Here is a 22777-nt window from a genome sequence, read left to right as displayed (position 1 = left end):
GGGTGACGCGGTGGCATGGGGCGTGGAGGAGCTGAGCTCAGGGGCTCTGATGCAGGACCCTGAGCTCACATATGTGTCTGACCTACACCGGGTGGCCATGAGCTCCCAGCAGGGCGCCTCCCCCCAGTCTTTCTTTAGAGTCACCTGGGTCCCAGGCATTCAGGCTGACATAGCCTGTGGTCCCTGGGGTGAGCTGAGGTGCACTTGGGACTAACCCTGAGCTGACTGACAGATGGGCAGAGGGCATGGCCCTGGACGAGTGGTCCTACTGCTTCATTGCTTGCTGGCTTGACTAGGCTGGGAGGAACTGGTAGGCCAGTAGAGGGGTGTGGTTCCTGCTGAGTGGGATTGGAATTAGGGGCAAGCAGGGAAGGTTGGGGTAGACGTTGGGCTCTCATCTGGGCCAAATAGGGCTCCCCGTCTAGCCACCAGCCATTATGGTGAGGAACACGAGCCAGCACTTCCAGGGCTGGGAGACACCTCCTTCAAACTCCCTGGGTTAGGGCCTTCAGCCACTCCAAAGGGGAGGGAAGCCCTCATTCTCATCCTTGTTGGAAGACAACAGTAATTTTATTGAGTGGTAGTGGTGGTAAAAATATCATCTCACTGTATATAGTAATGAGTATGTACCCAGCCCTAGAGCTTTGCATGTAGTCACTCATATAAGCTGTACAATAGTCCTGTAGGTGGGCCATTGACTGTCTTCCAGAAGCATACCTGAGACAGAGGTCATGGCACTTGCCCAAGGCTGCACAGTGTTGGTGGCAGCGCAGCGTCAGGGCAAGCATCTGCCCCAGAGCCGGTGTCTTGCGCTCCCTGCATACTCAACACTTGCCTAGGGTCTGTCCCCTGCTCTATGGGCTCCCTGCCTGGACCCACACCCACACCAGGGTGACAGTTTCCAGGGTCGCTTCGCCCAGCCCAGCCCCGTGAAGGTCGCCTCGCCCAGGCAGCTCCCTCAAGACAGATGTGGCTCTCTTTCCCTCCTTGTCCTGATTAATTGCCTCATTCAATTCCGACTCTATTGCAGCTAAACATTAATTCAGTAAGACTTAATAACGTGAATTCATTTACGACGCAGCCTGTGCTGGCTGAAAACGGTGAGCTGTTTGGTTAATTATAGGCTCCGTGTGCTTGCTAGAAGGCGCCCTCACCCCCTCCTCAATGTCAGATCATTTACTGTCACCAGTGGCCCCGTCCGAAGGTGCAGAAGGACTGTGAAACCGGGCCTGGGGGTGCTTCCCAGGGGGCCGAGGGACAGGTGTGCTGTGCCCGAGGCCCAGACTCCTGACAGCTTGATGGGATCACAGTTTCCACCTCAGGGGCTCCGTTCCGCTAATTAAGCATAAAGAGACCTGATTGGGGGTCTCCGGCAGCTCTGCTATTTCTGCAGGATCAGAGATGGTTCGTGCCAACCCTTCTCCAGGCCCCGCTCCCCACAGACCACGACCCCTAAGTCCCTCCACCCCTCTATCCTGAAGTGCCAGTCACACAGTTGCACAGTCCAGGCTCTGCAGGTGAAGCTCTGCGTGTTCAGGCCGCTCACCTATCCAGCTTCGTCCCCCACACTCCCCTCCTCACCTTCCTGCTCTGGCTCCCAGGTGTCAGTCACGCTACAGCTGGCCAGTCCCGAGGGGCAGGGGCCTCTTGCCATGGTTGTCCAGCCAGGAAGCTGAGCCCACAGGCACTTCTGCCTTTTGCGAAGGGACCCTCACCTCCAGAGGTCTTGGATAAGGCCCTGCAGGGTGCACGTCAAGGCTCGGGGGCAGAGGGTCCATGCAGCTGCTCTCAGCTTCAGGAAGATCCCCCCAAATACCAATCTCTGCTGCCACAGGTTCCAGGTTGGGGTCCCCACCATCCCTAGGGTCACTTTCCCACTGCGGTGAAGCCCAAGGTAGGCTGGCACAACTCTATGAACTCTCACTGTACCACTCTAGCCCTTAGCCCAGGGCATGGAGGGGGTGTGCCCCATTGCTGAGTGGGTCTGGGGTGGGCTCTCCCCTAGAAGCAGCATGTGTCTGGGGAACACCCCCACATGTCTGCCAGGGTCCCATCAGCCTTCTGTGAGTTCAAGGGAGATTTATTTTCAGTGGTATAATTCACTTGACACAAACACATCACAAGTACAGCTGCTGGGAAGAGCTTCTTTTTCCTTTATATTCTTCTAGGGGGAAAATTGCTGTGGTTTCTAGAGCAGCCTTTCTTTTTAGAGCTCTATGCTTCCTGGGAACTGAAAACAAAGATGTGTTTACACCATTGTCACAATCTTTCTTTAACCAGCTGCCCTCACATGTGTAGCGGTTTCTGCAGGGGCCGGGCGCCCCCGCCCTCCTGTTGCTCCGAGGCTGGGCTTTTGCATCTCCCTCCCCTGAGCCCTGGTCCATGGGCCTCATAGCCACTCAGGAGCCCCTCCCATCTCACTGCCCCCCAGAGGGGAGTGGGGTTTACTCCATGTGTTTCCTGGGGTTACCTGGTGGCTCTGGGCCCGCTTGGGCCTGGGACGGTGGCTGGTCTGCGTCTCCCAGGCCACGTGTCCTCCTTTGTCTCACCTCTGCCTCGCCTACACCCGTGCCCTGCCCCTGCACCAGAGTCTAAATGGAGCTCTGACCCAGAGCTTGCCAGGGGCCCCCAGATCCCTCCCAGCTCCTGGTACCTGGACCCCTGGCTGGGGCCACCCCTTCCCCAGACCTGAGGCCCTGAGTCAGGGTGGGGATCTGCCAGAGCTGCCTCTTCTGGCCCTCCCTGCCCCAGCCCACACCCTCGCCTTCTCACCCACTAGCGGCCAGCCTGCCTGTGGGACACTGACCCCCCTCTCTCTCTCTCCTCTCTGCAGTGTGACAGCGAGAGCGACGGGGATGACAAGGTAAGCCCCACCCCCACACTTCACCTGCCCCTCCTGCTAACCTGGCCTCCTGACAGGCTGGGCCTCAGAGACCAGGCAGAAAGGTTGTGGTTCTCCTGTGGGGCGTGCTGGGGGTGGGGGTGGCCTCCCGGGTGTGGAGGCGCCTTCCTGGCCTGGCTGAGGATGCCAAGGACGTCATGCTGGGGTGCTGCCCAGGCTCCCTGGGACTGCAGGACCGTACCCCAGCTCCTGGCCTGTCTGCAGCCGTCAGTCCAAGGTTCCCTGGAATTGGGGCACCATGGGCAGAGCAGGGGCCACGCTCTGTTGGGCCAAGTACAGCCTCCAGTGTTTCCAGGCTGGGGGTTGTAAACATCACCTCTAAACAGACACTTCTGCTAATAGCAGCAGCACCTGGTCCCTCGCAATCCCCCCAGTCCCTGATTTTCAGGAACAGTGAAGTTTCCACTGTCTCAGGGTTTATGCAGTGGGGAGTTAGCACAGGGACAGCGAGGGGCCCTCCCACAGTGCCAGTGTCCTGCATTCCTTTCCACAGCTCCTCCCTTGGCCCATGGGATTCGGGAGTCCTTGGTCCTGGTCATCTGCTGGGCCCTGTGTGTCCTGGGGGGTGGGGGAAGAGCTCTTGGCTCCGCAGCTGTTTGCAGAACTGCTACTGTATTCTGAGTTCTGTGGGCAGGGATACAGTTGAGGGCATCACTTGGGACTGGCTCTCAACTTGGAAAAGCAACAGCAGGCTTGAGACTCAATGGGTGCACGCACCTGGCACTCAAAGCACCATGGGGCAGGACCTGTCACAACCCGATGCAGATGTGGCTACTTAAGGCACAGAGAGGGTAAGGAATTTGCACAAGGTCACACAGCTGGAACCCAGGCAGTCTGGCTGCACCATCTTTGGTGAACAAGTGAACCACCCACCTGAAGAGTCTTAGGTGGTGAGACTGGCAGGCGGTGGCCGCACCGACGCGATGGAGCCCCTGGTCCTTGGGGTGGGGCCCTGGGGGCTGGCGCTGAGCACCGTGGAGGACAAGTGTGCAGGCAGCGAGGACAGTGCGCGCAGGAGCACTTTGTGAGAGGCGGGCAGAAGGGCTGCTGAGCGCTGTGTGGGCAACGTCTTGTGAACTGGAGCGTGGTTCCCTCAGGAGGTCTGTGCAGTGTGTGATCATCAGTTGCCACCCCCCTGGTGTATCCTGGCCTGCCTGGACAGGAGCTGTGGATGGACAGACGGCCAGCCTCTCTCCTGCAGGCTTCACGCTTCAGCACAGCTCAGCCTATAAGCAGATGAGCAAGCATGGAAGGGGTTCAGAGGCTGCCTGGCAGGGTGAGCAGGGTCAGGGCAGGCCCATGGAGCAACCTGGGGTCCAGATGACAAGCCTTGTGGCAGGGGTGCTAGTCTGGGCGGGCGAGTGGGCAGGGGCGGAGAGGGGGAGGTAGCAGTGGGGGTCGCATGGTGGATAGAGGAGGTCATGGATGTGCTGTCCAGAGTGAGTTGGCCCAGATGCCCTGTGGGGTCGCTGTGGTCTAGACCTTCCTAGGAAGGTGGCGAGAGGGCAGGGCAGCTGGGAAGTGTCTCTGGTCCTGGGTGCCCTCCCCTCAGCTGTCCTGTGAGCGGACAGGGCATGGTGGGCGCCGGCAAGGTGAACCCCAGGCCAGGTGCAGCGTTTCCACAGGCGGTCTCTCCTGATGCCTTTGGTGAAATAGATCATGGCACCTGGGAGAGGGCCGTGCTGGCCCGTTGCCCTCAGCACCTCCTTTCATTTAAAACCGACTTGCAGGAAAAACGCTCTGAAGCGAGGGCTGCTCTGAGGGAGAGTGTGGGAAGGGGGTTTCTGAGACCCTGAGGCTCCTGATTGCGCCTTCCAGAGCCGCCTGGTCAGCGCTGGCCCTGGCAGGGTTCTCCCTCCGCCCTTTGGTCCACCGTCCTGCAGGAGGCAAGACCCTGGGAGTGGAGACCAGGGACTGGAAGGGCAGAGCCAGGGCCCAGCCGCACGCGGCCACCCTGAGCACGCACACTGAGAACTGCACGGGGCTATCGGCTCCGAGCATCAAGGCCTGCGGGCTGTGACTGAGGGCGCTTGGGGGGCCGTGGCTGTGGCTTCCTCTACACTCACACCCACCCTCGAGCTGGCCCAGAAGCTCACTCTGGCCAAGTCTGGGGGTGGTCTGGAACCCGTGGTTCTTTCTGGCAATTCCCTGTGCAGCCTGAGGAAGAACTCCACTCTGGGGGCTCTTTGAGAAGTCCAGGGTCCGAGTCCCAGAGCCCTCTGCTGGAAGGTTCTGTGTTGGGGCCTCAGGGGGTCCTGAGGAGGAAGGGCTGAGTCCAGTCTTCCTCACGCTGACTGGGCTGGGGCCGCAGTGGTGGGCCCTGAGTGGGCTGGACGGGTGATGCGGGGACACACCCAGTCCCGCGAGCGACAGCCCCTGGCTCCGTTGCGGGCTGGCCAAGGTCAGAGGAGGGAGAGAGAAGCGGCCCAGTCTCCATGCCCCTGTGTCCCCAGCTGCCCCATGACTGACGGGGGCTACAGTGAGCGAGTTAGCACAGAGTGAGTAAGCCTGTCTGCTGCTGTTTGTGAGTGGACGCGTCCCCAGAAGTGGACATGGACAGAGCCAAGTCATGCTTTAGAAAGCTTCTTGGCTGGTAAGCCAGGGAAAGGTACAGGTTTTCTCCCATCTCACCCAAGTTTGCCTTCTCCGTGAGCGTTTGGGTCTCCTGTGACACTCGAGTGTGTCGCTGGGCAACCTGAGATGAAGGCCAGAAGCCAGGGCTGAGAATCCATGCTGCTGACAGCGGTGCCACTCAGCCTAGGCCAGAGGGGTCCTGGTCAGAGCCCCGTGGGCTGCCTGATGGAGGGGAGGTCGTGGGCTCCACAGAGCAGTGACCTAGGACAGGGGCTCACTTTAGGGCCCAGGGCATTCACCAACCAGCCTGGCTGAATCTTGGTATTTCTGCCACTGGGACGGGGATGTGCATGGTCAGAACTGACTGGGCCCCGGATCAGCTAGGAAACGCGTTTACTCCTGTAATGGAAACCGGACTCAACGGTGGCTTAGTGATTTCTTCTTCTCACCTAAAGACCTGGATGTCGGCCTTCTAGGTTGGCATGGCCTGTCTGCAGTCATCAGGTTCCTCTTTCTGCTTGGCCCTTCTTGGCAAATGGCTTCCTCCTCATGAAAGTGTGAGTCGATCAGTTATATCCAACTCTTTGTGACCCCATGAGCCCACTGGACTCCTCTATCCATGGAATTCTCCAGGCAACAGTACTGGAGTGGGTTGCCATTCCCTTCTCCAGAGGATCTTCCCGACCCAGGGATTGTCGAAGCCAGGTCTCCTGTATCGCAGGCAGACTCTTTAGCATCTGAGCCACCAGGGAAGCCCTTCCTCATAGTCACACTTAATCCCCGGGGGCAGTTCTAGCACCAGCCATCTCATCTGCATTCCCTCTTCTCACACCATTGATCTTCCAGAGTGACTGATCACCTCCCTGGTGAGGCAGGGATGATGTTGGTGCAAAGTGTCCAGTGGAGCTGAAGCAGAAGGAAGGAGGGAGGGGATGAGCTCAGAGGGGTCACGATGTAAAAAATAATCATGGCAAGAAGTTCAGCTTTTGTTCCAAATCCTATGGGGAACCACCATCCTGGGAGGTCCCTGCCGCACAGCCTTACCCTGGCAGTGCTCCTTGGGGACACTAATTATGCACCAAGGGTATCAACTGTGGTTCAGATTTCTTGGTTTTCTCCGTGGCAGGGACACCTGGTTACTCAAGGCTGTTTGGTTCTGAGTCGAGGTGGTGGGTATGGAGAGTTTGGATAACCAGAGAGACCTGAGTGCCATCTGTCCTTTGCCCAAGCTGGGTTTCTGTACGATGAGTAACTTCCTCTGGGCCCATCAAAAAGCAGGCGCAGGTCAGAAGGCCCTGGCAGACACTTGCCTGGGACCTCAGCTAAAGTGACCATCCGCCTCTCCACCTCAGTTTGGCTGGCCTGTGGCAGGGCCCCGTCCTGACAGCAGAGAGGAGGCCTCTGCTCCTGGCAGTGCTCCGACTGCTTTCCTCCAGGAGCAGAGCCAGTAGGAGCTGGACAGGAGGAAGGCCAAGTGTCTCCATAGCATGTCCAGGGTGGCCAAAGTCCTGCCTTTAGGAGACCGCAAGAGCATGGGCGGGATGGAGGTCAGCGTCCACTTATAGCAGCGCCCTGGCCTCCCCAGGAACCTGGCAGCCAACGGGCCGGGGGCAGCTCCCTGCGCACCCACGGGGGTGCCTCCCAGGACAAGTTGGAACAAGCTTGACCTGTTACCTTCCTTGGCTCAGAGCAGATTTTCAGCAGCCAGTTGGAAGCCACCTGGGCTGCTCTGGGAGGAGGGGTCAGTGAAGGAGGGGCAAGCTGGGCGTGCAGCTGGGGCGGGAGAGGGAGAGGCTGCCGCTGATGGGGTCTGTCCATGCTGACTCACCCACGTGCTGGGTGCTGGCGACGCCATGGCAGGCAGGGAGGGCGGACGGTAGGAAGGTCCAGGGCCCATCTCTCCTGGCCAGTTTGCTCCAATATCTGAGGCCAGGTGGACCTGCCCCCGACCCCGGGCTCCTGCCAGCCCACCTGCCCCTCCTCACCAGCCCTGGGCTCTGCCTCTGGCTCCAGGTGCAAACACAATGAGGACATTGTGCCTCCCAGACACAGACTCTCAGAGGCCAGCCCAGCCCCTGAGGCTGACACCCAGACAGACAGACAGACAGATGGAAAACCTCTCTACCGCCTTTCCTTCTGAGGGACCAGGCCCTGCCCTGGGGGCAGCCCATGTGGGCTGCAGGCCCCCCTCAGCGCCCCAAAACATGTGGCTCCCCCCCACATAATCCCTCACATGCTTCCCCACGCTGCCCCCAAGTCCTGCTCTGGGCATCCAACTGCTGGTGGGGAAGGCGGCCGTGCTGCCAGGAGGCTCCGGAGCCCAGCGGCCAGATGGCTGTGGTTGGAGTTTAACTGCTCTTTTATTGGAAAAATATGGGGTGAAAAATTGTGTGGGGCTCATTAGGCAACCCGCTGGCCTGGCCAGCTGCTGTCTGCCTCAGCAGCCCAGCGAGATGGCTGGCCGGTCAGCACCCAGCTCTCTCTGGAGGGCTCTCTCTGTCTGGCCTGTCTGCCAGGCTTAGCGCGACCCCCATCCCTGACTCCACCAGGACATGCTCCCTGTGCTGGGCTGCAGGAACAGGGCCTGGGAGGGAGCGGTCAGGCAGCTGGCTGGAGGGCCTGGGGCCCTCTGAGGGCCAGACTCCCACAGCCAGCCCTTTACCCCCAGAGCCTCGACTCTTTGCTAAATGTTGTGAAGTGGGGGTCGTGGTGGTTCCTGGAGCCTGGGGTGGAGGCAGGGATTCCAGAGGTTGGTGCTGGCTGCTGAGGTGGTCTGGCCAGCTTCTCAGCCCCAGCCCCACTCTTACCCCCACTTCGACCCCCACCCCCTCTCCCACCCCAACACATCCTCTTCCAAAGCCTTGCTGCTTCTAGGCCTTCAGTCTGCAGTGAGCACAGACCCCAGTCCAGGCTCAGCCTTCTCTGAACCCCCGTGTTTTCATCTCTGAAATGAGGCTTAGCAGGTCTACCCTTTAGGTCCCCTGTGACGACACGGAAAGGCCACACAGACATGACAGCAGCTCAGACAGAGCCTAGCAATCGTCCCTGCTGCCATCACGGGGCACCACCCCTCTGGCCCTGCCACCACCACCACAGCCCTCCCCAGCTGACAGCCTCTGAGAAATGCTCAGTGCCCAGTTCCCGCGGATGCCCCTGCTTGCCCTTAGAGTCCCCCTGCTCACAGAGGTTTTCCTCCTGTGCCTGGCCCGGCCCCAGTCCTGAGAACACCTACCGGAGTCTGTAGGAGGCTCACCCAGCCTCCTCTCTCCTAGCCGCTGCCCCCCTTCCCAGGCCGATGCTGTGGGGACAGAAGCGCCCGCAGCTGGTGCTCCTCGGGTGCCCCCACCTCAGCTGGAGCAGGGAGACCTCACAGGGATGTCCTCACGGGGGTTGGGAGGGGCTGTGCATTGTGACCAAGGGCTGCTCTGCCCACAGTGTCTTCCCACGGGTCTCCCAAGGAAGAGCCTTTGGCAGTTTGCTCTCTGAGGGTCTTGGGCTGGCATTGGGGGCGGTGCATAGATCCCAGCAAGGACTGTGATCTGGTGACTAAAATGTAGCCCACACCTCCTGGGCCCTGCCCACATCGGTTCATTCTGCCCCAGCTAACCCTCTGAAGTGACGTCTGTCCTGCAGCCCAACCCACAGCGAGGAGCCTGAGGGACCAAGTGAGGATCTGCCAGGACTGGAGTCCCCAGGGAGAGTCAAGCACTGTCAGGCTACTGCACGGATCCTAGCAGGCGATGGCGAGGCCTGGGCTAGAGATGCAGGGGTGGGGGTGGTCCGCGTGTCCTACAGCTGCTGTAACAAACCACCAATGACCTAAAGCAGTTCAGGTTCATAGTTCAGGAGGTCAGAAGTCCAAAATGGGTCTCCTTAGGCTAAAATCCAGAGACCCAAGGCCCTTCAGATGGCCACACCTGCCCTGCTAGCCTCAGAGGAGGCCTCACTGGGCTGGGGGCACCCAGGGCCTGGTGCAGGCGTGCAAGGTAGGTGGTCTCTCTACCTTGGGTCAGGGGGGGAGGCTGGTGGGAACCATGGGATCCATCAGGACACAGGCAAAGACCAAGCGCACAAAACAGGTGGATGCTTTCAGACATAGTCAGAGCTTGAGAACAAATAGGGTGGATGGGGCAGGGGTTAGAGGTAGACCAAGACAGCCCATCCCGTCCCCTGAGACTCGAGGCCTCTCCCTGCATGCCCTGACCCTGCCACAGCGGAGAGCTGGATTAGCGTCCAGAAGAGGGCTCCGCCCTGTGAGTCCCATTCCCTACTCCCGTCCCACCTCCACCCCCCGGTAGGACCAGAGGCATCGCCCCACTCGATGCCTCCCACCCCACTAAGGGACCTGCAGACCAGACCCTAGTCCCCAGTCCCAAAAGAAAGGGCTTTGCAGTTCTAGCTGAAAAGAGCCAAGCCTGCCTCCGCCTCCACCACTTCCTCCTGATACCCATAGCCCATGGCTCCTGCCTCAGACACTGGCTGAGAACGCACTGCCCTCAGGGATGGGCTGGTCAGGGTGCCCACCTCACGCTCACTGGACTCAAGCACCGCACACTGGGCGGCTCAGTCCACAGCAAGTTATACTCCCAGGGTTCCGGTTGCGGAGACCCGGGGCCTAGAGTCAAGGTGTGGGCAGGGCTGTGCTTCCTCCGGAGGAGGATTCCTGCCTCTGGTGGCCTCAGGCTCCCCGAGCTGGTGGAATGGCTCCCATCTCCACGTCTGCGGTCATGTGGGCCCTCACACCCCCATGACTGTGTCTCCTCTGTGTAGAAGGCAGTCATAGGACGTGGGCACCCAGTCGATCCTGGATCCCACCTGCCAAGACCCTCATTCCAAATATGGCCCCATTCTGAGGTCCTGGGTGTGCCTGTCTCTCAGGGCCACACTCAGCCCAAAGCAGGCTGCCCTGTCCTCCTGCCCACAGCCACCTCGTGGGCAGCACGAACCGCAGAGGGCTGTTGTGGCCACAGCGCCGAGGATGGCAAAGGGACCGCTGCCTTAAAAGCTCCTCTGTGCATCCCCTCAACTGTACTCCCAAGCCCATCACCAAGCTCCTTCCTCCAAGGCTTTCTGAAGGGTCTTCTCAGTTGCATGAAATCTCACATCTCTGGCACAATCTGCATTACCCCCTTGTAGCTGTTTTGCACTGGGTTTCCTTTTTCTGGTCAGTGAGGAGGGCAAGCCAGCACTGAGTGGGATCTTAGTGACCTTCTGTTGTTCAGTCACTATGTTGTGTCCGACTCCTTGGACCCCATGGACTGCAGCCCACCAGACTTCCCTGTCCTCCACCATCTCCTGGAATTTGCTCAAGTTCATGTCCATTGTGTCAGTGATGCTCTCTAACCATCTCATCCTCTGCCGCCCCCTTCTCCTTTTGCCTTCAGTCTTTCCCAGCATCAGGGAAGTATTGAAGCTTCAGCATCAGTCCTTCCAATGAATATTCAGGGTTGGTTTCCTTTAGGATTGACTGGCTTGATCTCCTTGATGTCCAAGGGACTCTCAGGAGTTTTCCAGCATCACAGTTCAAAAGCATCAATTCTGTGGCATTCAGCCTTCTTTATGGTCCAACTCTCACATCCATGCATTACTGGAAAAACCATAGCTTTGACTATATGCACCTTTGTTGGCAAAGTGATGTCTCTGCTTGTTCATACGTTTTATAGGTCTGTCATAGCTTTCCTTCCATGGAGCAAGCTTCTTTTAATTTCATGGCTGGAGTCACGGTCTGCAGTGATTTGGGGGCCCAAGAAAATAAGGTCTGTCACTGCTTTCACTTTGTCCCCTTCTGTTTGCCATGAAGTGATGGGACTGGACACCATGATCTTAGTTTTTTGAATGTTGAATTTCAAGCCAGCTTTTTCACTATCCTCTTTTAGCTCATCAAGAGGCTGTTTAGTTCCTCTTCATTTTCTGCCATTAGAGTGGAATCATCTGCATATCTGAGGTCGTTACTTCTCCCGGCAATCTTGACTCCAGCTTGTGATTCATCCAACTCCCATTTCCCATGATGTACTCTGCATGGAAGTTAAATAAGCGGGGTAACAATATACAACCTTGACGTGTTCCTTTTCCAGTTTTGAGCAAGTCTGTTGTTCGTGTCCGGTTCTAACTGTTAAGTCTTCACCCGCATACAGATTTCTTAGGAGGCAGGTCAGGTGGTCTGGTATTCCCATCTCTTAAGAATTTTCCACAGTTTGTTGTGATCCACACAGACAAAGACTTTAGCATAGTCAATGAAGCAGAAGTAGATGTTTTTCTGGAACTTCTTTGCTTTTTTGATGATCCAGAAAATGCTGGCAATTTGATCTCTGATTCCTCTTAGTGAGCATTTGTAGATTTTTCTGGCCTTTGCCTCTTTCCCAACACTGGATGACTGACACGCCCAGCTAGCGCGGACCCTCAGCACTCTGCCCCGCCCTCCATGCCCTCCCCTCAGCTGAGCCTGCCAGCCTGGCTGAGAGGATCCAGGTTCCAGTCCACGCCCATGAGCTCCCTCTATGTGAAGCCACGCAACTCCTTGGCAAGAACTAACCAAGGCAGAGAAGCTGGGCCCAGGAAGCCTGTCGCCCCTCCACCCAAGCCACACTGGCCTCCTCGCATACATAGTGCCCTGTCTTGGCAGGTGTTCCTGTCACATGGCCCATGGGCCTTCATCTGTAGCCTCTGCATCCACTTGCCCTACTGAGAGATAGCCACGAGGGAGTGGGCTGGCTGTCACCATCTTAGCCTAGCAGAGAGTAGCCCAGTGACTGACTGACTGGCAGTGGGGTGGGTACTCCTAGTGTCCCCCGGTTGTGGGTGGAACACCCTGCATGGACCCCGTGACGACGCCTCCGCTGGCTCTGCGTAAGGACAACGGACACAGAATGTTGGTTGCTGATCCTGGAACCCTGGGTAACCGTGCTGCTGACCACAGGCTGCGAGGGTATTAACGTCTGTCTGGCCTGAAGGTCTGAGAGACATCCCTATGCTCTCCAATGGCTGCCTTCATTCTTCCTGCTAATCTAGTCCCACTCCATTTCTTTCTACATTTCTAACCTCATTAGGTCTTCTCAGACCACACCACTCTCCTTTCTAAAAGGACTTAAAGGTGGTCTTGCCTAAAGTCTGGTTTTCCTCCCAAACCAGAGGATGGGGCCAGGATTGCAGCCTTTCCAAGGACTCAGTGCCCATGTTGGACTTAAGAATGATGTTTGACGTGAAGCTGTATCATTACAGGAAGACAGGGTCTCCTCCAAGGTCTGAGGCAGTGGTAGGAGAGGCCCCAAGACAGGAGCCAAGGGGGGACATTGAGACCTTGGTCAGACTCAGGAGCTTGTTCTACCAGGATGATGAGGCTGGGCTAGGGCTGGCGAGTCTCCTAGCTGCTCCCACTGGTTCCTGGCACCGGCCCGGCCCTCAGTTCCCACCCGCTCTCCCCACCTCCACCCTGGCTCCTAGAACCTGTTACAGCAGGGGTGGGGTCTCCAGGTAGCTGGAGAGGCTGGGTGCAGCCTGGCTGCTCATCTGTAGGACACATGACAACGGAACACCTTTGGGGGCCCAGAGGATTCAGTTGCTCAATTGGGGATGGCGCCTGACCTGGTGCACCAAGGTCACCACCTCGGAGCTGTAAGCTCCGTCACCAGCTACTGGCTGACGGCTCCCATGGAACAGCTCCTGTCCGCACGTCTGGAGGGGTCCCACCCCTTTTCATCCCCACACCTGCTTGTCACAGCAGCTTCTAGCCCAGCTCCTCGCACCCCACCCAGCCATGTGGTGGTTCCTACAGCAGGGCCTTCTTAATGATCTCATCACCTCTGTCTTCCTCAGACTCCATACACACCTCTTCCTGTCACTTGGCACAAATGCCTGAGCTCCGTCATGGCCTCGAGGCCCTGTGCCCTCATGCCACATCTATGGAAGGCCCTGCCAGGTTGTTCCTGCCTCAGGGACTTTTGCACTGTCTGCGGCCGCCCCCAGGGGACTCTTCCACAGACCTCCCCTCAGCTTGGACCTTCTCCTCTTTCAGGTATCAGCTCAAATGTCCCTCATGGGAAGTCTCCCCCAGCTGCCATTCAGATCGTGTCACCCTTTATTGCCTGTCCACCCAGTCTGACTCATTGCCTGTTTGCTGGCGTATTGTCCATCGCTCCCAGTAGGCCGAGGCTGACTCAGGCCTGCTGATGGCGCATCTGGGCAGCTCTGGAGGCCCAAGAGCTTGTTCTTCTGCACACCATCCCCTCATCGGGGTCCTTGATGTGAGGATAGCTGCTGTGACAGATTGGCACGCACTTGGTGGCTGAATACTACACTGTTAACTCTCAGTCTGTGGGAGTCAAGTGGACTGGGCTGGTCCCTCTGCAGCTCCAGGAGAATCCATCAGTGGTGTTTTGGAGCTTGGAGAGGGGCCCACACTCCTGGCGCCTTCTTTCATCTTCACAGCCAGCAGCAGGGCAGCGTCTTCGCACCTCCCCCTCCCACTAGTAAGGACCCTGTGATTAAACTGCTCATGGGGTCATCATTACGGATGTGAATGTTGAACCATAATGAAGACTGTGTGCTGAAGAATTGACGCTTTTGAACTGTGGTGCTCGAGAAGACTCTTGAGAGTCCCTTGGACAGCAAGATCAAACCAGTCTATCCTAAAGGAAATCAACCCTGAATATTCATTGGAAAGACTGATGCTGAAGCTGAAACTCAAAGCGGAAATTCTTTGGCCACCTGCTGTGAAGAGCTGACTCGTTGGAAAAGACCCTGATGCTGGGAAAGATTGAGGGCAGAAGGGGACGACAGAGAATGAGATGGTTGCATGTCCACTGACTCAATGGACATGAGTGTGAGCAAACTCCGAGAGATAGTGAAGGACAGGGAGGCCTGGCCATGGGGTCACAAAGAGTCAGACACGACTTAGCGACTGAACTAAAACAGCATGGGGTCATCTCCCCATCTCACAGTTAATGGATGACCAGCCTTAATTCCACTTTGCTGTGTAAGGTTCACAGATTTCCAGGCTTAAGGCCCTTTTGCCGCTGATCCCAGAGAGGTACATAGGGACATCCCACTGCATGAATATCTTCCCTTTTGCTACTAGAGGCCTTGGAGCTGGGCCGAGTACTAGAGCCCATCTGGGTCATGGTGCGGTGGGCACAGGAGCACACAGGCCCGCAGACCCCCTAACCCCCAGCCTGACAGTCAGGATTCTCCCACCAAAATCCCAAGTCCTAGGTCCAGCCTCTGTTGCCTTCCTGGAGGCAGAGCATGTTTTGGCTAAGCTCACAGACATCCACGGTCAGACTGCCAGGGTTCAGATCCTAATTTTGGCACATACCAGCTCTGTGGCCTCCAGCAAGTCACCTCACTTCTCTGTTTTTCCTCATCAACACAATAGGGATGACTAGTGTGTCCTCAAAGATAAGCATGAGGGCCCAGTGATTTCATGGTTAGAAGCTATACAGCACAGTGCTGGTTGACACACAGCAAGGGCCACATATAAGCTATTTCTGTGGCAAGAAACTGAGTTTGGAGGTATGGTGTTTTAGGGGGCAGGGTAAGCAGTAAATTGGTGCATGTCAATAGAAAGTAATTCAACAGAGCAAAAGGACTTAAAAGCCCCACCTAGAGGCTGGCACCATTAGCCATTTGTTCTGTGAGGTTGGAGATTCCCTGTAGGCTGTGCAAGTGCACGTGTTTTCTAGTGTTTTGCCACCTTTTGAAAAGGGGGGCGCTGGCCCAGCCTGCACAGCTCTGTGACTGGTTCCCATGGTCCCAACTGAATGGCTGCACTCTTCCCCCTTGAAAGGACCCACCTCTGATCGTTCAACCTGGGGCAGGTATATGCAGGCCCTAAACCTGGGCAATAAGCTGTGGGTCCCTGGATGCCTCACCAGAACTGACACTCTAGTGCCCCCAGTCCCACAGCAGCTTAGAGGTGGGGCTCCCAAACTCCTTCCACAGCCGTTCCATCCCATTACTCTCCATGGATTTTATTTTTTACAGCAAGTTTCTTGATTGGGAGTTGTGCTGCTGGCGTCCGGGTGTTGCATCTATGTGCTGTGGAGTGGAAGGTGCTGCCCCATGCACCTGGATCCATATGGGGCATTGTTGTTTAGTTGCTTAAATTGTGTCTGACTCTTGTGACCCTATGGACTGTTGCCCGCCAGGCTGCTTTGTCCATGGGATTTCCCAGGCAATAATACTGGCGTAGATTGCTATTTCCTTCCCCCAGGGGATCTTCCCGGTCTAGGGATGGACCTGTGAATCTCCTGTGTCTCCTGCATTGGCAGGTGGATTCTTTACCACTGAGCCACCCATGGAATGGCAACCCACTCCAGTATTCTTGCCTGGAAAATTCCATGGACAGGGGCCTGGCGGCTACATATAGTCCATGTAGTCGCAAACAGTTGGGCAGGACTGAGTGACTAACACACGTGTACTCGACTTTCTAAAGGGGCAGTTGTTCCCCCTGGATCTCAATTCTTTTGGTCCACGGAGTGGCTAGGTAGCTCCTGAATAGTGGTCAGGGTTGGCGTATTTTGTGCATATTGTAATTGCAAAATGGGACCTCTTCTCCCACTTTGCGTCCCCATTTCACCGATGGTGAAACCGAGGGCAGAGCTTACATCAGACAGATGTGGGGGTTCTGTTGTCCTTCCTTCAAGTCTCAGCTGCTCGACCTCGCTAAACTGGGCGTAGGAACCGTCCATATTCGTTGCTGTGACCATCGGAGGAGTCAGCCCTTACGTAGTTCGGTATAGCTGGCACCGCGCCGTGACCTGGTGGCGGGGATGGCACGGCGATTGCTTGAACCCAAACCTGCTGCCGGGCGCGGGCAGATCTACGCCTCGGGGCTGGATTAGTCGGGCCTGCCCGCGCCCCGCCCCCGCCCCGCCCCGTCGCGCTCCCTGGCCGCCGCCTGCGCGCCCGCCAGCAGTGCCTGCCCGCCGCCGCCGCCGCCGCCGTCTCCGGTCCCCGTGCCGCGCCCGACGGCGCCCGGGACTCCAGTGCGCACTGCGAGCATCCCGGAGCGCGCCAAGTCGGCGTGGGGGTCATGCGTGGCCCGTGCGCCCCCGGCCTGGGTTCCGGCTAGGCAGGGCGCGACGGGAGAGGGGCCACTTCGACGGTCGAAGGCTGGCAGGGGCCCGCGCTCTGCCGCCGGCGTCCATGCCGCCCATCTTCGTCTCTGGCTCTGGTCCGAGGACTAGCGGCGATCGTCAGCAGAGCGCGCGGGACCCAGGGCGCGCGCGCGGTGAGTGAGAGCTGGTGACTCCGGGGAGGCACTCGGGACTTTGGAGATAGGGGTTGAGAGAGCCGCCGCCCCCTCTAGAGGACCAAGAGAGGTACCCGGCGCTCTGCTCCTTCCGACTCTCGGGAGCCGGGCGCGCGGAGACCCCCAAGTACCTCCGCCTGCGCCCCTGGGGTGCACGTGGTGGCAGACCCGCAGAGGGTCTCGGGGCGTAGGCTGGGCTGGGCGTTGGGCAGGTGGGGGGGCTCGCGCCTTTGTCTGCGCCCCGGCGCGGGCTCGGCCACCCGGGTTCCCGGCGCCCGTCGCGCTCACCTGCCAGGAGTTGGAGCTCTTTGTCTGGGGCGGGGCGCGACCGGAGGAGGTTGTGCCGCGTGTTTGGGCCGAGGCTGCCCCACAGGTCGGGTCCTCGCAGACAAAGCGCGCCTTGACCTCCGCCCGCAGCTGGGGTTGACTACCTCTGGGGTGTGAGTGCTGGCCCTGATGTTTTGGTACCGAGCTTGCCCCCTCCACGGGGCTCTCCAACCTGTAGTCTGGCCCAAGTGACCCTTTCCTTCCACCCCTACACGGGCTCAGTGCCAGGGCGGGAAGATACCCGTGCTGCCTGGGTCATGTCCCAGTAGATAATCCTCTAGAAGTTATTAGCACAGGTGTAGTGGTTTCGCTGGGACTGCTAGCCCGCCTTGGGTCAGCTAGCCGGCTCCAGACCCCTTGTCCTGGAAGGAAAGTCACCGAAGGACCTCGACCTGGGACATGTACCAGCAATGGCTGGCTTTATACCTGTGCTGGCAAGGGGGTTGTAGCCTGGGCTGTGGCCCAGACCTCCTGGGGCCTGAGGATGCCTGTGTTTGTTGAGAGCCTTCTCCAATGGGCGTTATTGTGCCTAGCCAGGTGTCCAGGCCCTTGCCATGTGGTGGAAGCCTGCCAGGTCCCTGCCCGTGACCCCTCTGGGGACTTGGATCCCTCAACTTCTTTGAGCAAACTTTAACTTGAGCAGTGTGGTGTGGGACCAGATAGGGAGAGGAGAATGGCCGGCCACCTGCCTCCTGCCTTTGCCTGGGCAGCACCCCAGGGGTCTCCAGGGCTAGGGAAGACCCTCCCCCATTGCTGCTGCTCGCCCCCTCCTCCACTCCCCCATCTCTGGTCCCTTGACTTTCCCAGGGTCTGGGGCGCCACCTTCCGTCTCTGGAAGTCGGTGCTCCAGCCTGGGGCCTTGAAGTGAACCGGAACTGGCCTGGCTGGGCGTCCTGCTGGGCTGGGCAAGGGCTCCTGCAGCCTTAACTGAATTTGCTGCTCACCCCTTCACCCCTATTCTGGGACCTAGGACAGTTGTGCCCCACAGAAACAAACTCGTTTTCTCAGAGTGATGCCTCTGCTGTTTCCTTCCCATACTATCAGCCTTGGTGGGATGGAGATGCCCTGCTATATCGGAGGAGGGGGTTCCAGGGAGGGCTGGCACAGAGTGTGCAGCTGAGGCACCGCCTGCCAGGAGGTAGCCGCCCCTTCCCCATCCTGGTGGCCCAGCGACCACACCCCTGGGAGGTAATGATAGCTTTGAGACTCAGCCCTTTAGCTCATTTGTTTCACCTGCTGAGGGCATGTGATCAGGCACCCCAGGAGGTGCTGGGGACCCCCGTGGGCTGCTTGCACGGGGCCAGGCTCAGAGGGGCTGTCAGGGCCACAGGTAACAAAGACCTTCACGAGGGTGTTCTCGGCAGAGCCCAGCAGCGGCCTCTGCTTCTGTTCCTCTCATCTGGGGGGGCTCCGAGTGCCCACTCATGCCCTCCTCCCCCTGGTGCAGGGCAGCAAGCAGAGAGGATTTAAATCTGCACCAGCGAGGGAGGCACCCTCAGACTGAGGGGTTCTGGGAAGGCCTGGGGGACTTGACTGAAGTCCCTGGGTCAGGGCCCAGGCAGGCCAGCTGGTCACAGCCTTTGGGGGCTGGGGGAGAAATGCACACTGTAGTTTGGGGCCGTGGGAAGGCCCTGGACTGTTTTCAGTCCCGGGATGACTTGTTCTGCTTTGGTTTTGAAAGATACTCTTGGCTGCTCTGTGGAGAACTAATTTGTGAAACTGTTAATGAGACCAGCTGTTAATAATAATTACAGCAGCTGTATGGCCTCAAGTGCGGGTGACACCGGGACCCCCTCCTGGGGTCATGGTGAGGGTCCAGTCCTCTGAGGCTGAGGCCCTGCGAGGTCTTTGGGTGGACCCTGGGATTGCAGGAGGGTAGGTGGCTCATGGGCCTTCACAGGAGGGTACAGGGCTCTGGGGGCACCTGACCTCACGCCTGGACATGCGGTCATAGCTCCCAGCAGAGCTGGGACCACGCCTGGTGCTGAGTGAGCGGGCATGAGGTGTCCACATCCAGGCTCTGAGGGGTGGGTGGGCAGCACTGCTGACCCTGCCATCCTGCCCCTCAGACCCCTGCTCAGGTGGACCGCTCACCCCTGTGGGGTCTCCTTGAGTGAGGCGCTGATCCAGGTGTTCTGACAGCTGCTGCTCACCACGCAGGGTGCCTTGAGAACCCATGGGAAGAAGTGACAGCCACAGCCTCCCTGCTGCCCCCTGAGCTCCGGTGTGGGAGGAGCACCCTCGCAACCACCCTCCACACCGGGGCCTCCCAGGGGGATGGCAGGGGGCAGGTTGGCAGCCTCCTTTCTGGTCCAGTGCCAGTCCAGCCTGAGGCTCAGTGAGCCTGTTTTCGAGCTGTTTGCCACCTGTTTTCTTTCGGATGTGGGGTTTCCGGGCAGGGTTAGAAAGGTGAGCCCACCCTAGCACGAGGTGTGAAGGGGCACAGCGTTCACGTGAAGGTGTCACGGTTCACTCTGCACATTTTCATCAGTAGGTCTGCTGTGACCCTGGTCCAGGGAGCTTCTTCGAGCAGCTCCCACCCTTTCCCTGCAGACCTGGGCTCCATTCCGCGTGGGGCCTCACTCTGCCTGGACTCTTGTATCTGTTTGTATACCTGTCATTATCTGTTCTTGCTTTCAATTCTCTGGACAGATGCCCACAAGTGGGACTGCGTATCACATGGTAGTTCTGTGGTTGGTTTTCTGAGCAACCTCCATACCGCTTGCCGTGGCGGCTGCACCATTTTCCATTCCCACCAGCAGCGCACAGGGCTTCCAGCTTCTCCACACCCTCACCAAGCCCCGCCGTTTTCTGTCTTTTCTGATGGTGGCCATTATGGGGCACAGGGGCGTCTCATGCGCCTCGGTACTCAGTCAACCCACTCCCAATAGCCACCACTGGCTGCTTTCTCCCCTTGGAAGTTCAGGACGGGGCACCCACAGACACTGGGAGCAGAGTGGCAGTGCCCAGGGCTAAGGGAGATGTGAGGATTGGGGTGAAAGCAGAAGAACACGTGGGGTTTTTGGGGGTGCAGAAAGTCTTCTAAAACAGGTTGTGGTGATGGTTGCTCCCAGCTCTGTACTTTCAGTGGGTATGTTGTATGGTGTGTGAATCATATCTCAGTAAAACTGATTTAGAACACCACCAACTAGGGAGACAAGATCTGCTAAGAGCAGCCTTACGGGCCTCTGCCCGTGAGCCAGTGTGAGGGCCACATCCTCATCCTGACTGTCCTCACCAAGGCCCTGTGTATACACGGGCCTCTCCCCAGGAGGGGAAGGCTGGGCGGGGTCAGGGGGCCCATCAGAAACTGCCGCGTTCCTTCCTGAAGCAGGTTGGCCCCCACTCAGAGGGGCCTGCTCCACCCTGACACTCGGTACATTATGGTGGCTGTGGTCCCCAGACCTGTGACTCAGGCCGTCGGAGGCCTGGCAGGCGGTGGCCTTCAGCCCAGGGGCGGGGGGCATCCCCACTCTGTTCCCCCAACCCTGCTGCCTCCAGTGCCAGACCCAGGGGTACCTTCAGGTTCCTGATGCTGGCTCTGCAGGGAGGCACCCAGATTCCCCAATCCTGGCTCCCCACCCAGCAGGGCCACTGAGCCCCCACATCCCTGCTGAGGGGGAATCCTTGGGTCCCTAATCACAAGCCGAGTGACCTGTGTCCAAGTCCACTGGACCTGGGTGTGGTCACCCTCCTACGTGGGGACAGTGGGCACAGAAAGACGTGTTCCACCAGACTGGGCAGCCCTCATATGCACTGAGCCTGCCCAGACCTGTTCCCTGGGTGCCAGGGGCAGGAGGTTAAGGGCCAGGTTCACCCCAGCCTTGTAGGTCCCTTTGACCTGACCCTCCTCTCTTTTTTTCCAGGCATCTGTGGGCTCCGAGAAGCTCTTTGCCCCAGCAGCCGATAAAGGTAAGTGTGTCCCTGGACTCCAGGCCTCTAGAAAAGCACAGGGCACACTCCTGAAATGAACTGGAGGCCCCAAGTTAGCTCTGTCTTGAATTTCAGGTGCAGAGCCTGAGGCCAGAGTTAGGTGTTCACATTTACTGAGGGATGCAAACCACACCCCCAGAAACAGCCACAAGGAAACAGGGGGAGCTGGGAGGAGGACCAGTGTCTCAGCCAGAGCCACACAGATCTGGAGCAGTGGTTCCCAAAGTTGGGGGGAATCCCTGTACCCCCTGGGGACCATTAGGAATGTACTTTCCCACGCCCTTCCCAGGTTCATGGAGTCACATGCTCTAGGGATGGACAGCAGCTCCTGGCTCGTGAAGCATCCCTGCCACAGTGTGGACTGGCCCCCGTGGCCACTACCACATGTGTGGCTGTTGAAATAACATGAGACAGACTAGACTCACTCGCCATAGCCAGTGAACCCCAAGTGGGACGGCACAGGTGCCTGGCATCCCATCATCGCAGAAAGCTCTTCTGACCAGCACCATCCCATCAAGGCCAGGGTAGCCCTTTGTAGCCCAGCCTGTTGGTCGTGGCTGTGGCCCAGAGTGGGTATCGCTGGACCCAGTACAGAGAAGGAGTCTTTTTGCTTGGGAGGCTCCCTTAGGACATGACTACACAGGACAGGCCTTGGGGTACCCAGTGCACCACAGGTCCTGCTGGTCTGGTAGCTGGGCATGGCCTGTACGTGCCTTTAGCTCAGGAAGCCCTTTCCTCAAGTCAGGCACTGCAGCAGAGCCGATGCCTGCTGAAGAGTCTGGGTAAGGAGGCCCACCGGAGGCTCCTTGGAGCCAGGCATGCTCAGCGGACATTTCAGACAGAATTAATGTAGGGTGTTACCAGTTTCAACAAATGATCACAAACCGTGTGGCTTGAAACAACAGGCTCATAGTTCTGCAGACCAGAAGTCTGGAGTCAGGTGTGTGCAGGATTGTGCTCCCTCCAGAGGCTCCGGGGGAGGAGTCCCTGCTCCCTCTTCCAGCTCCTGATACTGCCTGCAAGTGTGGGCATCCCCAGGCTTCTGGCTGCATCCTGGCCATCTCTGCCTCTGTCTTCATGTGGCCCCTTCCTCTTCTTGTCTCTTCTAAGGGCACCTTCACTGGATTTAGGCACCCTCAACCCCCAATTCCCAGCTGATCTCACCTGGAGATTCTTAGCTTGATTATGGCTACCAAGACCCTTTTTCCAAATAAGGTCACAGTCCCAAGTTCTGGAGGTTATGATTCATCAGAGTTCAGGGAACTGGGCAAGGCTTTGAGGTGTCCAGAGAGGTGCATAGTTGGAGAGGGGTGATCAGTAGAAGCGCTCATGGTTTTGTCAATGGCAGGAGGCTCTAGAGATTTCAGGACTTTCCAGAAGGGCTGGAGCATTGGTGGCAGGCCTGGGGTCACATCCAGGTCTGCATGGCCCGTGCCTGGCTCTTTGGGTTCTGATGGCTGCTCTCACTTTGCAAGAGCCTTGCGTGTGGAGAAGTGAGAGAGATAGGCGGGGAGAGAGGGCCAGCCTCCCCGGACAGCTGTGAGCACGTGGGCTGACAGCTTCCTGTCCTCCTTGCAGGAGTGGTGGCAGTGGCCCCCTCCTCAGGTCTGTTCCTAAGCAAACAGGCCCAAGGCAGGGAGGTGTCGCCTTGCAGAGGAGACATCTCTCTGCCAGCCTGGGTTATGGGTTACACTGCCCTGCAGCCACAGGGGAGGCTGTGGCCAGCGCGTCACTCTGCATGGCTGCCGCCTGCATGGGCCCCTGGGCCTGGAGGAGGAAGTGGAGTCAACCAA

General features: G+C 58.3%; 1 protein-coding gene across 30 annotated transcripts in view; it reads left to right on the top strand.

Moving 5' to 3' along the window:
- Nucleotides 1-22777, top strand: part of FBRSL1 (fibrosin like 1) — an 83486-nt gene that overhangs the window by 48109 nt on the left and 12600 nt on the right. For 29 of the 30 annotated variants that reach the window (XM_055404288.2, XM_055404313.2, XM_055404300.2 and 26 more), the window contains exons 5-6: nucleotides 2834-2863; nucleotides 20918-20963. In XM_055404288.2, coding sequence (XP_055260263.2) covers nucleotides 2834-2863; nucleotides 20918-20963 — 76 coding nt within the window. The remainder of the gene's footprint in view (nucleotides 1-2833; nucleotides 2864-20917; nucleotides 20964-22777) is intronic. The other variant, XM_088828087.1, reaches the window with a different exon arrangement.

Source organism: Moschus berezovskii, chromosome 19 (assembly GCF_049115385.1).
Source record: "Moschus berezovskii isolate FMDL1 chromosome 19, NW_MosBer_1.0, whole genome shotgun sequence".
NCBI lineage: Eukaryota > Metazoa > Chordata > Mammalia > Artiodactyla > Moschidae > Moschus > Moschus berezovskii.
The sequence above is the reverse complement of the archived record's forward strand: the minus strand, read 5'-3'. Positions and strand labels throughout refer to the sequence as shown.